The 18,577-nt window shown below is 41.9% G+C and overlaps 1 protein-coding gene across 1 annotated transcript in view; it reads right to left on the bottom strand.

The window, feature by feature from the left end:
* The window catches only part of LOC149127791 (uncharacterized), a 67,335-nt gene extending 49,196 nt beyond the window's left edge, over positions 1–18,139 (bottom strand). The window contains exons 1-3 of the mRNA XM_089327004.1: positions 18,082–18,139; positions 17,259–17,999; positions 175–221 (exon numbers count right to left, since the gene is read on the bottom strand). Of these exons, the coding sequence (XP_089183130.1) occupies positions 175–221; positions 17,259–17,999; positions 18,082–18,139 (846 nt within the window). The remainder of the gene's footprint in view (positions 1–174; positions 222–17,258; positions 18,000–18,081) is intronic.
* Between the last annotated feature and the right edge of the window lie 438 nt (positions 18,140–18,577).

The following is an 18,577-nucleotide window of genomic DNA, read 5'->3' as shown; positions in this document are numbered from 1 at the left end:
TATGCATTAAATAGAAAATTGTTTTCCTTACTAAAAATGTTACAGATAAAAAATATAAGTAATGTGAATAAATATTTGAAGTATAAAGATTTAATTATTCATATGATTATACTTCTAACCATATCTTGTTTATTCTCATTTATAGAGAAATTAATACACATATATTTAACTTACCTCTGTTGTTTGTAGACTGGGATCTATTTCTCTAGTAACTACTCTCCCTAGAAGAAATAAGAAAGAGAAAAACATGTTACACTGGTCAACTGATCTGAATATGTTCAAAAGTATGCAGAGGGACTGGTGCTGTGGCATAGTGGGTAAAGTCACCACCTGCAGTGCTAGCATCTCATATGGGCACCAGTTTGAGTTTCGGCTGCTCCACTTCTGATCAAGCTCTCAGCTATGTTCTGGGAAAGCAGTAAAAGATGGCACAAGCCTTTAGGCCCCTTGCCCACATGGGAGACATGGAAGAAGCTCCTGGCTCCTGGCTTCGGATTGGCACAGTTCTGACTGTTGTGGGCCATTTGGAGATTGAACCAGTTGATGAAAGACTTTCTCTCTTTCTCTCCCTCTGACTCTGCATCTCTGTAACTCTGACTTTCAAATAAATAAATAAATCTTAACAAAAAAAAGTTTGCCAAAGGTGAAAACAAAAATTGAGCAATGATAAAAAAGAAAGCTCAAAGGAAAATACTGGAAGAAAATGTAGATTTTTCTGGAACTAAACTGTTCCAAACAGCCTCCAACAGAAGTCTCATTAAAAACTGTTTAGAAGAATAGTAAGATAAGGATATGTAGGAAAAATATCACCCAGTAAGAAATAAACTCAACTCTCATCAGTACAGTTCTCAATCCATACCTACCAAACTGCCGAGACAAAGACATCCAACAGTGCTGTTCAATGATATCTCTTAGTTATCACTATATGAGTTTTCATATTCTCTTTGACTTGTTTTCCCGGAATTGAACCAGACTGGTTGCAAGTAAAACAGTACCAGAACACGACCATTTTCTAAATAGGCCAAATTACTACTCACCCCCCAGATAGAGTCACCATGGTTAGGTGAACCATTAGGACTCAAATAAGTTTCTGACTGTAAAAAAGGTAACAGAGAATTTAAATACTTATTCCCAAGTAATTCCAACTTGGAAAAATACTGAGAAATATTTGTTAATATTTCCATAAAATGCTTTTGAAGAAAATATCACAAGGGAAATCAAATAAAATATTACTACCACTTAAAAATCATTCCAAAGTAACAGTAATTCTGTAAGAGTTGGGATATATTCTGAAAACACAGAAATTTATAAATCAGTCATTTGTACATCTTTTTCATAATCCAAGAAACACAATTCATTCCACAAAACAATATTTAATATATGTTAAATGAAATTAATTGTACCTAGTTCACAATAGTACAATTCTTTTTCACAGATGATGCTAATCACTCAGCTATTCTTCCTAATCATTAAGTCCATCACATAAATGAAACTATTATATGTGGATAAACTCCAAAGCTTCCTACCAAGCAGCATAGTTATTAACTACTCATTTGTTAAAATAAGGCTATGTGAAAATAATCATTGATTTGTAAGAAACAGTTACTTCACGTAAACTGTATTTTACTTTTAAAAGTAGAGGCAGGGGCCAGCACCGTGGCTCACTTGGTTAATCCTCCGCCTGTGGCGCCGGCATCCCATATGGGCACCAGTTCTAGCCCCGGTGCTCCTCTTCCACTCCAGCTCTCCTCTGTGGCCCAGGAAGGCAGTGTAGGATGGCCCAAGTGCTTAGGCCCCTGCACCCACAAGGAAGACCAGGAAGAAGCAAGCACCTGGCTCCTGGTTTCGGATTGGCGCAGTGCTGGCCGTAGTGGCTATTTGGGGAGTTAACCAATGGAAGGAAGACTTTTCTCTCTGTCTCTCTCTCTCACTGTCTGCAACTCTACCTGTCAAATAAAAAAAAAGTAGATGCATGGTTCATATCTTTGATAACAAAAGACAGGGATCATTCATGATGTAAAATCTTTGTCTTTGACAGACTATGTTAATTCTTTCAAATTAATTAAAACCAGCCTACCTCTCCAGCTTCACTCTCTTGCCCTCTTAAATCCAGCCCACCAGTCTTCTTTTAATCCCGTATGCTTTCCTTCAGATTCCTCTCTGAAGTGCCTTAGCTCCTAATTATTCCTCTGCAAGGAATGTATAACTTATTCCCTGCCACTCCCCTCCCCCAACCTACCCCAGGGTAATTCTTCACCACATCCTTCAGCTATAAGTTTGAAAGTCACATTCTCATCAGAAAAGCCTTCTCTCACCTATCTTTTTCAAATCACCTAATATATGTCTACTCGATGGCATTTCTCACAGTTTCAATTTTAAATGATTTTGTGTGCTTTTTTATTTATATTTTTTACTGCCCCAAAGAGTGAAAGTTCCTGAAAGGTGGGCATAATATCTGATTTTGTTCTCTATAGCACAGTGATTGGCAAATGAATGTTGCCTGATAAATGTTCATAGAAAAAAAAAAAAAAAAGGAACAAGCAGGCCAGTAAGAGAAGTGTTTCTTCTATTGCCTTTGTTGCCAACGATGAGACAAAACATGTTGAGAACTACACATGTGCCAGGCACTGTAGTCAGTTTCTTACAGAATCTGTTATGTACATGTAATGAAAGTTACATTGGCAAATGACAATCTTTTTCAGGAGTCAGTATTTCAATATGTACAGTGATGAAATTAAACTAGAACAGATGTCTCAAATTTGAATGTCCACAGCGGGCTAGAAGACTACTCAAGTGAACTGCATACATTTAGCGAATGTTAAGAACACAGTGAAGACATGACAGCTCTAGATGATAACCACCATGCAACAGGGCCCCAGACTCTACAGAGCTCAAGATTTTTCAAGATAACTTTCTGTTTGGTTTTTAATGTAATCCAATCTTTAAATATGTAATGTAATTTAATGTAATCCAATCTTTAAATACGAGAATGTTTTTGAAAATATTTATGAATCCCAAAATAAATTCATTTCTATCAGACTCAGATGTCAGGAAACTCCAATGAAATCTGAATACAAAGTCTCGTAAAGTGTGATAGTTGATTTTATAGCATCAACTTGAATGGATTAAGGAATACTCAGTTCAGAAAAAGGGAGACCCTTATTTTGAATGTGTCTATGAGGATGTATACAAATGGGATGAGCGTGTGAATCTGAGCGGACTAGGTGGGCAGATTTGGCTTTGGGGAAAGCAAGCACCAACAACTGGCTAGGGATCTGGAGGAACCAGGTGCAGAAGATGCACTGTTACCTTCTCTGAGAGCTATGACTTGCCTGACTCCTGCCTTGGACATCAGATTCTGATCCTTGTAGTCCAGGACCTTATGGCAGCAGTCCCCTTGCTGGCACTTGGGCTTGGGCCTCAAACTGAGAGAACTACACCCACTGCTTTGGGACTGGAACTGAGCCATGCTACTGACATTCCAGGGTCTCCAGCCTGCAGTTAAGCTGCCCTGGGACTTCTCTGTTGCCATAAATAAATCTCCCTTCATATATCTCTATTCATATCTTATCAATTCTGTGTTTTCTTGAGAACCTTGACTAATACATAAAGTTTCAACCAGCTCTGACTCTATGAGATTTATTCCTTAAAAGAGTTTGCTATTCTGCATTTCATGTGGGAATTTTGATAGCACAATTTCTCTAAAAGGCTCAAGCCAAAGGCAGCTTCTCTTGTGACTTCTTTTGAGTCCCCCGATATAATACCAATGATTTGTGTCAAGCGCATTTCAGTTCTTACAAAAGCTACTTGAAGGTGCACCCTGGCTGGCGCGGTGGCTCAATAGGCTAATCCTACACCTGCGGCGCCGGCACACCAGGTTCTAGTCCCAGTCGGGGCGCCGGATTCTATCCTGGCTGCCCCTCTTCCAGTCAAGCTTTCTGCTGTGGCCCGGGAGTGCAGTGGAGGATGGCCCAAGTCCTTGGGCCCTGCACCCACATGGGAGACCAGGAGGAGCACCTGGCTCCTGGCTTCAGATCAGCGGCAGTGCGCTGGCCGCAGCACACCGGCTGCGGCGGCCATTAGAGGGTGAACCAATGGTAAAGGAAGACCTTTCTCTCTGTCTCTCTCTCATTGTCCATTCTGCCTGTCAAAAAATAAAAATAAATAAATAAAAAAAGGTGTACCCTCTATTTTACATAGGACAAAACTGCTCATGCCCTCCTTAATGAAAAAAAAAACCAGTTCTTGGTTGAGGTAAGTTGAATTAGCCTAACTGGGTCCCCAAAAAAGACATTTTTTTCTTCTTGCTACAAGTTACCAAAATAATACATGCAGATTTTTTGATACTCCCTGTCACTGATTCCATGGCAAAGCTATATAAGCTCATTAAAGCTCTAAGTGATGGCTGTAAATTTCCCTAGAGAAAGGGAGAGGAAGTCATAATGATGATACACAGAACTGCATGAAATAAGGCAACAAGCAGCAAGATGAATATTTTCCAGTTAGTATAACACCTTCCGGGTTGATTGTCTTTAATTAGCAAGCACTGCAACATTATATTTACTAGAGAAAAATACACTGACTGATAGCTCTTTTTATGTTTGTCTTTGATAGAATACCATTAACTAACATCGTCATTCCATTACTCTGGATGCCAAGAACACCACCACATCAACATAAAGCTAAGATGCAGGTACTGTTTTGTGAAACTTCCATATTAAGCGATGCTTTTTAAAAACTTTCTCTTTTTTCTCCCAGTATCACATTAAGTTGGGACTTCCTATGGTTTTGGTGTAGCTGTCACCTAGGATTCTACTGCAATTGGAGGTTTGATCCCTAGGATGGTGGTGTTGGAAGCTGAGGAAAGCTATGAGAGGTGAGGTCTAGTGGGAGGTCCTTAGGTCACTGAGGATGTGAGGCAATTTTTTGGTGGCCCCTTGGTAAAACCCTTCAGTTCTAATTGAGAAGGTTGTTAAAATTTAAGATAGAAAGGACCAAGATGACCCTCCCCTCTCTAAATTTCTGGTTCCCCCATGCAAGTTTCCATCACGGTCATGTACCACCAGAAGTAATATACACCAGAATTACACCAAAAGAGGCACCAAACAATGCCCTTGAACCTTCAAAACTGGGAGCTAAGTTCTTCCTTTTCTTTGCAAGTAGCTTATTTGACATTTCATTAATTTTCATTATGATAAAAAAGCTGATTTTCTAGTCATTGAAATGGGATAGAGATGGACATCTCCATTTTCATTCATAAATTTGAAGGCAATGCCTCATTGTCTTTTCTCTTCAAATGTGACTTTCAAAAGTCCAAAATGTATTTAACTATATCATCTCTAAGAGTTATAAACAAAGTTCAACTCAAACCATTAGATTTGGTGATCATAAAAATTTGTAAAATTATGATGTAAATAAAGAAAACAAAGGATTACAATAAATATATAGTATTGCTGTTAGAAAGGTGATAGAGTTATCTGTGGAGATGCATTATGTGCTTAGGGAATGAAGAATGAATATGATGTCACATGGGTAACTGAAGTCATTGTTGAAGACACTGCCATTTTAAAAATTTCAAACACATTTCTTCTTGGATTAGAAATAGGTGTGCCAGGGGCCAGCGCTGTGGCATAGCAGGTAAAGCTGCCACCTGCAGTGCCAGCATCCTATATGGGCACTGGTTCAAGGAGACCCAGAAGAAGCTCTGGTTCCTGGCTTCGGGTCGGCCCAGCTCTGGCTGTTGCATCCATTTGAGGGGTGAAGCAGTGGATGGAAGACCTCCCTCTCTCGCTGCCTCTGTCTCTGTAACTCTGCCTTTCAAATAAATAAATAAATAAATAAAAAATAGGTGTGCTCTTATCAAAATAATCTCTGGCGTATCCAATCCCATATTCTCTCAATTTTTTCTTTCACATTCTACGCATTGAATTGTATATACACATTATATATATTATAAATGAGAAATGTGACAAAAATAATCAACTTTTCTTAAATCACAATGTATACTTTTAGCCAAATATCATCACAGTGAATGAAATTCAACTCTGGAAAATGGTATGGAAGAGGGAGTGGCATTGTGGCATCCCATGTAGGTGCCAGTTTGAGTCCTGACTGCTCCACTTCACATCCAACTCCCTGCTAATGTGCCTGAGAAAGCAGAAAAAGATAGCCCAAATCCTTGGGCCCCTGCACTCACATGGGAGACCTAGAAGAAGCTTCTGCCTACTGGCTTTGGTCTGGTCCAGCCCTGGCCATTATGGCCATTTGGGGAGGGAACCAGTGGATGGAAGATCTCTCTTTGTCTCTCCCCTCTCTGTACCTCTGCCTTTCAAGTAAATAAAATAAATCTTAACAAAAAAGGGTATAGAAGAAATAATCGGTTCATGATTACAAAATATAATACGGTTAGGGAATAAATGTAGGCTAAATTATCTATTGGCTTAACTTAATCCAAGTCAAATGGCAACAAGTTTTCAAGAAAGAGTGTGAGAAAACAATTCTAAAATGTTAAGGAAATACAAGCAGTTGAGAATAGCCTTTGTATTCATAATAAATAATAATATTAGAGGAACAGAGACCCCAAAAGAGATACATTATGTGATGGCAGTGGTGCCAACTGAAACAAGTCACTATATTCATCATCATGCATCCTCAGTAGAAAGAAGAGCTAAATGTCTAGTATATCTTAAAACCATCCTTGAGGAAACAGTAAAAATGCTTAATTTTCAGGGGCTAGAGCAGTAGGTTAATCCTCTGCCTGCAGCACCGGCATCCCATATGGCCACGGATTCTAGTCCTGGATGTTCCTCTTCTGATCCTGCTCTCTGCTATCGTCTGGGAAGCAGTGGAAGATGGTCCAAGTGCTTAGGCTCCTGCATGCACATGGGAGACTTAGAGGAAGCTCCTGATTCCTGGCTTTGAATCAGCCCAGCTCTAGACGTTGCAGCAATCATTTGAGAAGAGAACCAGTTAGTGGAAGACCTTTCTCTCTGTCTCTCCCTCTCACTGTCTATAACTCAAATAAATAAAAATCTTAAAAGAAAAAGCAGATGATTTATTTAAAAACTGCTTAATTTCCTAAACCTTCACCTTGAATATACATCTTCTTAACAATCTATAAAGAAATAGGAAGTATGCTCGAAGTACTCCTGTTGCATTCCAAACTACTGTTACCTGAAAAAAAAAAAAAGTACTTTGTGGGGGTTGGCCTTATGGCATAGTGGGTTAAGTCATCAGCTGTGACACAAGCATCTAATATGATTGCTGGGGCACCTGGCAGTGAGTGAATGGAATATTTCTCTCTGTTTCTTCCTCTCTGTAACTCTGCCTTTCAAATAAACCTTTTTTTTTTTATAAAAGCCATGAAACTCTGAAGCTTGAAGGAAGACAGAGAAAATGAAGACAGAGAAAAGCCTTAAGGATTGTACCATGGGTACTCCAATATCTAGAAAGAGGTGAGGAGGAAGAAAAACAAAGCTGTGGGGAGCAATCCGGACTGGACTAAGTTACTGGAATTAGGACTTATTCTATGCATCTGCTCTCCCACAATATGGCGCTGGGAGAGAAGAAAACAGCTTCTGCACAGCTGCCTCCAGTTCAGCCAATAAACTGTAGGACTTGCTCCTGATTGGAGGAGAGCAGCGTACTCGGCGTGTGGGCAGCCGAGTTAGGATTGGCGGAGGAGGACTATAAAGGGGGAGGGAGACGGCATGCACCGGGAACATCTAAGGGGAACATCTAAGGGGAACGCCTGTGCAGCCCCCGAGAGAGCCGGCCGGCGGTGTGCTGCTCCCCTGCGGAAGTGGGGAATGTGGCCAGGGGGAACTGCCCTTCCACGGAGGTGGAAGGGACAGTAGCCAACCCGGGAAGAACCAGCAGCAAACCCGGGGAGGGCCGAGCAGACGAAAGAACAGCGCAGGATCCTGTGTCGTTCCTCCACGAAGACGGGGAGCGACACAAAGCCAAGGAAGGAAGGAAGGGAAGGAAAGAAAAAGTGCTTTGTGTTGTAAAGTAAAATATCAGAGTTCATGTCACACAATTTTAACTCAAAGTATGAATAAACAAATTCAAAATTTATAAAAAGAGAAAAAGAAAATATGACCAGTAGACATATTTTATTATGCAATCTTCATTATTTGGGAGCTATTTTCTCAAAAATTAACAGCATGATTCTTCATAGAAAATAGCAAAGAGTGTTTATTGTCAGTGATAAAATTTGAATTTTAAATGAAAGCTCTAAATTTAAAAAACTTTATCTGTCACCATGAAATTTTCCCAAGACTTTCCAGATGACAGCAATGATGTCATGTGGCTTTTTGATATTTTATAATGAAATATGTCAACATTTGGCAGATCTATTTAACTTAGTGAACTAACATTTTCTAAGTAATTAGCATATGATGTTACAAAATCATACACTGGTGAAAAATGTCCTTAAAGTAAGAGACCAGTGGATTTTAATGTAGCAGAAAATGAAAAGTTTATTTAGATGGCTTCAAATTTCTCATTACATCTGTCTTTTAAGAACCTATTATTAGTTTGAGTTTTGGTGCAATTGTATCAAAGAAGAATATCTGTAATTATTTGAAAGCTTTTAAAATTATTCTTCCTTTTTCAATTATATATCTGTAAGTAGGCAATTTTCTTTAACTAGTTGGACCAAAACAACATATCACAACAGACAATATAAAGGAAGATATGAGAATCTACCCTTCCATTAGGCCAGGGATTATAGATTTTCAAAGAAGTGAACAATGTCAATATTATATTTGTTTCATTTTTGAGAATATAACTGTTATCTTAGAAATTATTTATGCTAACATGGAATTATTACTTTTAATAAATTTTAAATGTGCCTATTTTAATTTTCAATAAAAATAAATAAAAGCTTTTGAACTTCTTTGAGACCACAAAGTTCAAAAGTGCTGTCTTAGTGAAAACTCAACAGAAATAATGTGTATCAGAACACTATAGAAAAGCATAAAAATATTCATAATAGCATTGTTAGGAATATTTGTAATACCAAAATTCTCTCAAAAATGCAGCAGTAGAAGAATGGATAAATACATTGTGGTGTAATCATGTCACATGTTTCACGAAAAGACTGAATAAGTAATAATTATATGAAAAAACAAGGTTAAATCTCCAAGGAATACAATATTAAAATTAACTGTCCAAAACCAAAGTAAATTACAGCTAATTATTTACGGGTAGATGTTGTTAGGAGACAATTCTTGGGTTTCTCACAGTTGTGCACATCCTTGTACTGGAATATCTAGACTATAATTTTCAAGGATTTTGGAGAGTGCGCAGCCTTTGAAGACAGAGAAGGTAGACTGTTCTTGAGCAAAGGGCTCATGTGCTTACAGTCTAGAAACACGGGGGTAGTAGCTCCCTCTAAAGCAAATTACTGACCAAATTCACTAAAAGCTCAGAGTTTCTCTCTTTGTTGCAAGCTGTTGCCTGTGCAGGCATTACATTACTCATTGAATATTTTTTTTAAATTTTTATAGACTTTTTTTTTTTGATAGGCAGAGTGGACAATGAGAGAGAGAGAGAGAGACAGAGAGAAAGGTCTTCCTTTTTGCTGTTGGTTCACCCTCCAATGGCCACTGGCTGGCGCACCTCGCTGATCTGAAGTCAGGAGCCAGGTGCTCCTCCTGGTCTCCCATGGGGTGCAGGGCCCAAGCACTTAGGCCATCCTCCACTGCACTCCCGGGCCACAGCAGAGAGCTGGCCTAGAAGAGAGGCAACTGGGACAGAATCCACCCCGACTGGGACTAGAACCTGGTGTGCCGGCGCCGCAGGCAGAGGATTAGCCTATTGAGCCGCAGCGCCAGCCACTCATTGAATATTGATCATCTATAGCCACATAGGTACAAGAATGCTGCTAATCTGGCTACAGTTAATGCTGTAGTAAACCGTGCTTTGTTTCTTATGCAGGTTTCTCATGTCTCTACCAGTACCGATGAGTAACTTTGTTAACTTTCAAGTACAGTAAATTTTCAGACCTTTCACAGGTCGGACATTCAGTCATCAACAAAACAATATATTTGATGGTGATGATAACGACTTACATTTGTTGATTCTTTAATATCAAGAAATTGACAAATCTATATAGGAGACACCCCAAAAATTATGATGTTATAAAGAGACAAACTGTTCAGAAAGCTTCAAGGTGCAAGTGATGGGAGCCGGCGTTTTAGGATAATGGGTAAAGCCACCACCTAAAGTGCAGGCATCCCATATGGGCACTGGTTCAAATCCTGGATGCTCCACTTCTGATCCAGCTCCCTGCTAATGTGCCTGGGAAACCAGAGGAAGATGGCCCAAGTGCTTGGGCCCCTGTTCCTATGTGGGAGACCTGGAGGAAGCTCCTGGAGGCTTCAGCCTGACCCACCCCTGGCCATTGCAGCCATTTGGGGAGTGAATCTGCAGATGGAAAATCTGTCTCTCCCTCTCTACCTCTGCCTCTCCTTCTCTGTAACTCTGACGTTCAAATAAATAAATCTTTTTTAAAAAAAAAGTTCAAGAGATGAAGAAAGAGAAAGACAAAAAAAAAAGGAATGTGTTTACGGATGAGAATCTCTCTGAAAAAGAATTTTTTTTAAGATTTATTTATTTATATGAAAGTCAGAGTTACACAGAGAGAGAACAGAGGCAGAGAGAGAGAGAGAGACAGAGAGAGAAAGAGAGAGAGGTCTTCCATCCACTGCTTCATTCCCCAATTGGCAGCAATGGCCTCAACTGCGCCAATCCGAAACCAGGAGCCTGGAGCTTCTTCTGGGTCTCCCACATGGGTGCAAGGGCCCTTGGGCCATCCTCTACTGCTTTCCCAGGCCATAACAGAGAGCTGGATCAGAAGCAGAGCAGACGGGACTCAAACCTGCACCCACATGGGATGCCAGTACTGCAGACAGTGGTTTTTCCTGCTACGCCACAGTGCCAGCCCCAAGAAGAAAATTTACACTAAGACCTAAATGTTGAAAGAAGCAAATCATGTGAATACAAATAAAGGCTCAAATCACAACAATTTGAGATGTTCAAAGAAATGAAGATAATCTGGGGGTAGTGAGAAGATGCCAGAGAAGTTGTGAGTAGATACTTTGTAGACAGCCTTGAGTGCCTTGTAAATGAGTCTAAATTTTTTGCTGAGTGAAATAACAAACCGAAAAACAGGTTTTCAACTCTATTACATTTACCCTTCACCAAAAGTATTAGCTGCTGAATAGTGAATGGGTTAAGAGGAAATAAGAATGGAGGAAGAAGACAAACTAGGAAACTACTGAAGTGAACTACAAGAGAGATGACAGTGAACTAGACAGGAGCTGAGGCAGTGCAGTGACGGATACATACAAGCACTGAGAATATTTGGATAAAAGTTTCCAACAAATTCTCATCAAATTTCAGATGTAGAAGCTGAGGAACAAAAAAGACTGAATACTCACAGGCTTGATTCACTTAAGAAGATGGCATTTGATAAAATGGTGAGGGTCCTTAATGGTGGGTGATTAAGACAGCAGAGGCTTCCAGCTGCCCACAAATATCCTATCTCCTGTATTAACAAGACCCTTATAATACATGGTTCAGGATTATGCCCAAACAAAACAAAATGAAACATTCCCTAGCTTACTGTGGCCAAGAATATGAGGACAATTCAAAGCTTGATTATCATATAAATGGTATAATGTCCATCTCACAAAGGTTTGCATGAGTATCAAATAAGATAACGCGTTCCTTTGAGGCTGGTGCTATGGAATCTCATATGAGCGCCGGTTTGAGTCCCAGCCGCTCCACTTCTGATCCAGCTCCCTACTAATGCACCTGGGAGGGCAGCAGAGGATGGCCCAAGTCCTTTGGCTCCTGTACCTACATCGGAAACCAGGAAGAAGCTCCTGGCTCCTCTCTTCAGCTAGGTCCAGGCCAGCTCTGGCTGTTGCAGCCATTTGGGGAGTGAAACAGTGATGCATGATGGATCTCTCTGTCTCTCTCTCTAACTATGCCTTTCAAACAAACAAAAAATAAAAAAGCATAAGACATCACATATAGCTTTCATGAAAGCATTTTCTCCATTAATACTTCCTGGATGTGCCACTCAAAACTCCACAGTGTCCTGGTTCTCTCTCATTGGATTGATGAATGAAAAGGAAACCAATTTAACACACTCTTATAAAGAACAGTAAAAGAATAGTATTCTAAAGAATGAATGCTTTGTCACTAAAGGTGTTAACACTTGAGCATTAACTTATGGATCTTTTATTGTTTTGAGGACAAAAAAGATCACTCTTATGTGGAAGAACAATACACTAAACAAAATAGAGTTCAAGCACACAACCATCAAACAACTACTACTAGGTCAATAGAGTGTTTTACAATTTTATTTTTGCAAAGAGAAAGAAGAAAAAATGCAAGCATTGACTCTAACTTTGCTCCACTTAACATAAAACTAAGTGAAAAAATATTTTCAAATTGCTATCAGAATCTGATGCAATGTGATTACTTAAAAATGTGGAGGGGCCAGCACTATGGCTCACTTGGTTAATCCTCTGCCTGTGGTGCTGGCATCCCATATGAGCACTGGGTTCTAGTCCCAGCTGCTCCTCTTCCAGTCCAGCTCTCTGCTGTGGTCCAGGAGGGCAGTGTAGGATGGCCCAAGTGCTTGGGCTCCTGCACCCACATGGGAGACCAGGAAGAAGCACCTGGCTCCTGGCTTCGGACTGGCGCAGCACTGGCCGTAGCAGCCATTGGGGAGTGAACCAATGGAAGGAAGGCCTTTCTCTCTGTTTCTCTCTCTCACTGTCTATAACTCTACCTGTCAAATAAATAAATAAATAAAAGAATGTGGAAAGCAGACAACATATATCCTTCCAATTATTTTCATCACTGTTTCTCCTCTTACACTTTAACTTTACTGAATCCTTTCCCTACCACGAACAAGTGCTTTCTTCCCATACTAACCCTTGCTTATTTTTTATATATCAGTTTAGATATCCTCCTTTCAGACCTTGCCTGAAACCTCATCCTTCTGGTTTACCCTGGTACCAGCTCCCAAACCACTTTGACTATAGCCCTCTCTGGGCACCTGGCCCAGTTACACCTCTGTCTACCACAAACCTGGAGAGCCACCAATAGCAAACTTTGTAAATTGTATCCTTTTCTGAAAAGCAGAAAGATTCAGGAGAACAGATTTATTTCCTTACACACTACGCTCACTCTCACACATGCATATGGTTCATTAGCTCACTCTTACAGACACAGCCACACACGTAAGCAATTGGTGTCACATTCCATAGACTGAGGTACACTTTCACACTCATTCAGAGTATAAAAATGCAATAATTGTATATAATTACCAAACCTCTGTCAAAACCTCTGAAGAGGCAGGATTTGAAGCCAACAACTCTAAATCAACGTCTTATGATTCCTCCAGCTTCCTTTAACATGAATGGAAATAACTACATTCTGCCTGTAAGCTGGAAACCAGAGATATGAAGGGTTTCATACCAATCCACTGTGAGAATCATCAAATATTTGCTAAAACAAAAGCCAACCGAACAACTCAGAGAGCACATTACTAAGAATACACACTCAAGCAAACCCAGAACCCAAAAATAGCCCTTGTATTTACCAGATGGTCTTCTCAGCTTACAACTTCTACCAGCAGCATAAAATTAAATTTAAGTACAGTCACATGACATATATTGATATTTCAGTCGATGAGAGACCACATATATAATTGTGGTCCCCTAAGATCATAATGTAGTCTAGGTGTGTAGAAGGCTATACCACTTGTTTTTTTAAGGACACTCTTATGTTAGCACGACAAAAACACCTAGCAATGTGTTTCTCAGGTCTCTGTCATTACATGGCCTGTGATTTTATATGAAAATAAAGATCCACATTTCTAAAAAGCAGGTGATTTTTCGTCAAACACAGTGCTTAATGTAATTGTTAAGATGTAGGCAACTTAAACATTCAATATTTAAACTGCCTTTTCCAAAGCTAAACTCCTAGACTTTCTTTTCCAATGGTGACTGTATCATAAATCAGCTAAAGAATGAATATTTCAAATATGAATTTCCTTAAATGTTAACCAGTCAATAGTTCAATTTCAGCAAAACTATTTTACTAGTAATGTTTGTTTTTGTAGCCTTTTAAGTGTTCTATTACATTTAACCCTTAAAATTTCAATTTTAAAATTAGTAGAGAATAATAAACAATTGTCTCTCTCACTGTCCACTCTGCCTGTCAAAAAAAAAAAAAGAAAGAAAATAAACAATTGAGGTCATGTATTGCTTATGTGTTCCATTGTGAAGAAAACAGACTTAAAAACAATGTAATAAAACCTAGAAACCGTTCATTAATTTGTCTACAAGTTAAGATATCTATGAAAAGAAATCTTATTACAAGTGAATCAACTGTTTAACTCTGTCATTTAATCTTCAAATGTGACTTTGGTAACACAAGAGGGTACTCCAAAGTTCATGAAAGCATGAATTAAAATATGTTTATTTTGGTGCAGAAAAACACTTGAAATCCATGCAGAGAACATTATTTAGTATACATCTTCATTTCTACTCTTCCTTCAATGAAAAATATGTATCTCTATCTTTCATAGTTTTACCTCAGAAGTGATTATAAGGAATTACTGAGTGCTTTAAATATACAAATTTAGATTTTCAGGTTATTGAAATTACAAAAAAAAAGTCATCAGGAAAAGAAGAAGAGGGAGGAGGAGGAGGAGGGGAAGGAGGAGGGGGAGGAGGAGGGGGAGGAGGAGGAGAAGGAGAAGGAGGAGGAGCACTCCAATTTGAGATGCCAACATTGCAGGTGGCAGCTTAGCTGCTATGCCACAATGCTGTCCCCTGATTGTCTAATTTATAAATTAATCTGTAGCATGGGTATGAATGTATAGGAAAAAACATAGTGTATATGAGGTTCGGTATTATCCGTGGCTTCAGGAATCCACTAGACAGCTTGGAATGCATATCTGGTGAATACAAAGGCATTAATGCACATTTACTACATCATTCAGCAGGCATTAGTCAAAGTTATTTCCTTCTCTCTTCAAATTTTTTTTTTATTTCAAAAGGGGGAATGTGCATAGAGTCATGCCATGAAGAACAAGGGAAGAAAACCCACAGAAAAGGTGAAAATATCTGCAAACTATATGTCTATAGTGGATCAGAATATGGAACAGAGAGAGTTATTATAAATCAATTGTAGAAAAATTAAAACAGAGCACTTGAATAGACATTTCTCCAAAGTGGATAAATAAACACCCAATAATACACGAAAATATTTGACATATTAGTCACCAAGGAAATGCAAACCAAAGTCACTTAGAGACACGCTTTCACAACTACTAGGATGGCTATACTAAAAAAAAAAAGGCAGACAAAACAACTGTTAGTGAGGATGTAGAGAGATGGGAACTCTTTTCCATTATTGGTGGAAATGTAAATACCGACACTTGGAAAGTAGGTTGGCACTTTCACAAAATGTGCAATACAGGGCTACCACACAATCTACCAATTTCGTTCTTAAGTATAACCTAAGAAAAATGAAAACATATGTTGATGGGGATGGCGCTGTGGTGCAGCAGATAAAGCCACAGCCTGCAGTGCCAGCATCCCATATGGGCACTGGTTCTAGGACCTGCCTGCTCCATTTCTGATCCAGCTCTCTGTGTTGGCCTGGGAAAGCAGATGGTCCAAGTCCTTGGGCCCCTGCACCCACGTGGGAGACCTGGAGGAAACTCCTGGCTCCTGACTTTGGATCAGTGCAGCTCTGGACATTGAGGTCAACTAACCAGCAGATGGAAGGCCTCCCTCTCTCTGCCTCTCTGTCTCTCTCTATGTATGTAACTCTGACTTTCAAATAAATAAATCGATCTTAAAAAAGAAAACATATGTTGACACAAGAATTTGATATGAATGTTCACAGCAGCATTACTCATAGTTATCTAAAATGTGGAAATAACCTAAATGTCCAGCAACTGATGAATGGATAAGCTGTGGTATATCTCTACAGTGGGAAAGTTACTTGGCAATTGAAAGACACTATTACAAACTCCAATGAATGAACTTCAAAAATCTACAGGCTAAGAGAAAAAAGCAGTTACTACAAACCACATGTTGCATGATTCAATTTACTTGAAGTGTCTAGAATAGGCAAATCTACAGAAACAGTAATAGATTAGGGAGTGCCTGGAGCTAAGGGTGGGAAGGATGGGGAGTGGCTGCCTTAAGAGTCTTCTATTTGGGGTGACAAAATTTTCTAAAATTACTTTATGGTGATGGTTGCAAAACTGCAAATATACTGAAACAGGAAGCTACAATTTAAATGTGGATTTTATGATGTGAAGATTTTGTCTCAGTGAAGCTGCTTAAAAAGAGGAAAAGTATGCAATAACACAACTATTTCTTGGTGCCACTGAAGACTGAATAGTAAGAGCATGCTCAGACTGTTTATCCCTTTAACAAATCGTTTCTGGACTTCAAACTAAAACTAAAGACATGAAAACAGTCATTGAAACAACTGAGTTCCAACAGAAGGCCACTGAAAAATGTGCATTTTTAGGAAAATGTGTCTACGAAACGAGATACCACAGAACACAGATCTGAGCAAAGTCTTCAGCAAGCAACAGACAAATGTCTTTCAACGCCACTACAGGTCCAGTTAAAGCTGACCTGTAAAAGCAGCACCGTTTCCAAGTGCATGAGCATCTTAAACTGATAGATCTTAAAGTCAGCCCTCGCATGATTAACAAGCATCTGAAAGCACTATCAGTAATCCGCAGAGAGGCTAAAGGAGTGAGGGCCAGTTCCGTGGCACGTGGGATCGCGGTCCTGATCTTTACCGCGCGGCTCCCTTTGGGAGACCCTTTCTGCTTTGGGGTGGTTCAGGGGCCGAGCACCACAGCACACGTGCCCAGCGCGCTAGCCTGGCCTCTCCTAAGTACTCAGCTGTCCTGCAGCACACAAGGGAGCAAGGAGGGTGTCCCCGACTCGAGGGAGTCACAGAACGCAGGTACTAGGCGCGTGGGAGCGGCAAAGCAAATCGTGGGAGCTAAACCCATCCCAGGCACATTCAAGTCAGAGGCGGTCTACGCTGCGGTTCCCCGTCTCGCGCGGGGACGCCACGCCGCGAACGTCCCCGGCGCTGGCCGCAGGTCCACCAACGTCCCCCGGGGCTCAGCGCTGGGGACGGCGGAGTCCACGCGCGCAGCCCCGCCCTCCCGCCGGCGGGCTCCTTACCTTCCTCCTGCACCATCCCCAGGAGGTTCGGGTCACCCATCTTCGCTAGCTCGTTCATGACGCTGAGGCCGGAGAGGCAGCTCCCAACCGGCCGCTGCGACAGGCGACGAGAAGGCGTGGCGCAGGTACTGAATCTGATTGCCGGCTGCCGGAACTGCGCGTCTGACACCCGGACCTTGAAGATGTCGGGACTCTCCCTGCAGGGCGAGGACTTGTCCTCCTCCACAGACTCCACGAATCCCGTGCTCTGCAGCCAGTTGGACTTCGTCTCCAGCTGGTACTTCCACTCGACCTTGCCCCCCTGCACCTGCCCCGCGCCCTTGGGCCTGCGCTTCGATTTCTTCTGCCGGTAGCGCTCCCTGCCCCTTTCCCAGTAGGCCTCCCAGTACCCGTCCCGGAGCTTGCCCTGCTTCTCCCCCTGGCTGCGCCGGCCCGGGCTCTTTCCACTACTGACCTCCCGTTGCGGGCCTTTCCCGAGCGCTCCTTCCCTCTCTCTCCGCCCCTCTGCCCGCCTCCAGTCCTCCTGGGCCGCCGGCGCCCCACCCTCGCGGACCGCCGTCTCCCCGCCCCTCGGCGACCCGGGCTCTACGCCCGCCGCCTCCTCTCCGCTGGGGCCGTCGGAGCTCGCCGACTCCGGTCCGCCGCCTCCGGAGCCACCCCGAGGCCCGCCTCCCGTCGCTCCTCCGGGGCGGCCCCCGCGGGACCCACCGCCTCCGGCTCCCCTGACCGGCCACCTCAGTTCTCAACAGGCTCCGCCACTCCCATTCCTCCAGGTCGACCCTGGGCCAGGACTCGGTGCTCACTGGGGCTTCCGCCCCCCTACCCTCTGAACCCTCCTCTTCCTCCTCCTCAGAAACCCGGCTGGCTGGGTCCTTTCCCATCGCTAGGCTCCAGCTCACCGCGAGTGCCCCTCGGAGAGAACCCCTCCCGCTTCGGGAGTTACTTTTTGTCGGGGGAGGAAAAAGTTCCCCGCCCTTAAAGCGCCCCCTCCCCCTTTGAGGCGGGCTCGTGGCCGCCGGGGTCTCCGAGGTTCCGACAACCCCTCCCCGCCCTCGGGCCCCTGGGCGCTACCGGCTTCCTTGACAAAGGACAAGCTCTCTTCTACAGGTGAGGAAAGGTCACACCTGTGCCCCGATTTCCAAGTCAGCCTCTGCCAGCTTTAAAGTTGGAGCGTGTTGGGCAAGTTCCCATCAGCTGCAGTTTCCAGGTCGTGCAGTGACAGCAGCACTCACCTCCTGGAGGATGGTGTGAGGAGCATGCTACAAAGGCTTGGCATAGGGAGTGTTAACGCTTTCCGCAGCTCCTAAAGGAGCCCGTGC

The sequence above is a fragment of the Oryctolagus cuniculus genome, chromosome 2 (assembly GCF_051225735.1).
Source record: "Oryctolagus cuniculus isolate XC-2025 breed Fujian yellow rabbit chromosome 2, ASM5122573v1, whole genome shotgun sequence".
NCBI classification, from domain to species: domain Eukaryota; kingdom Metazoa; phylum Chordata; class Mammalia; order Lagomorpha; family Leporidae; genus Oryctolagus; species Oryctolagus cuniculus.
This window is presented reverse-complemented; position numbering and strand designations above follow the sequence as displayed.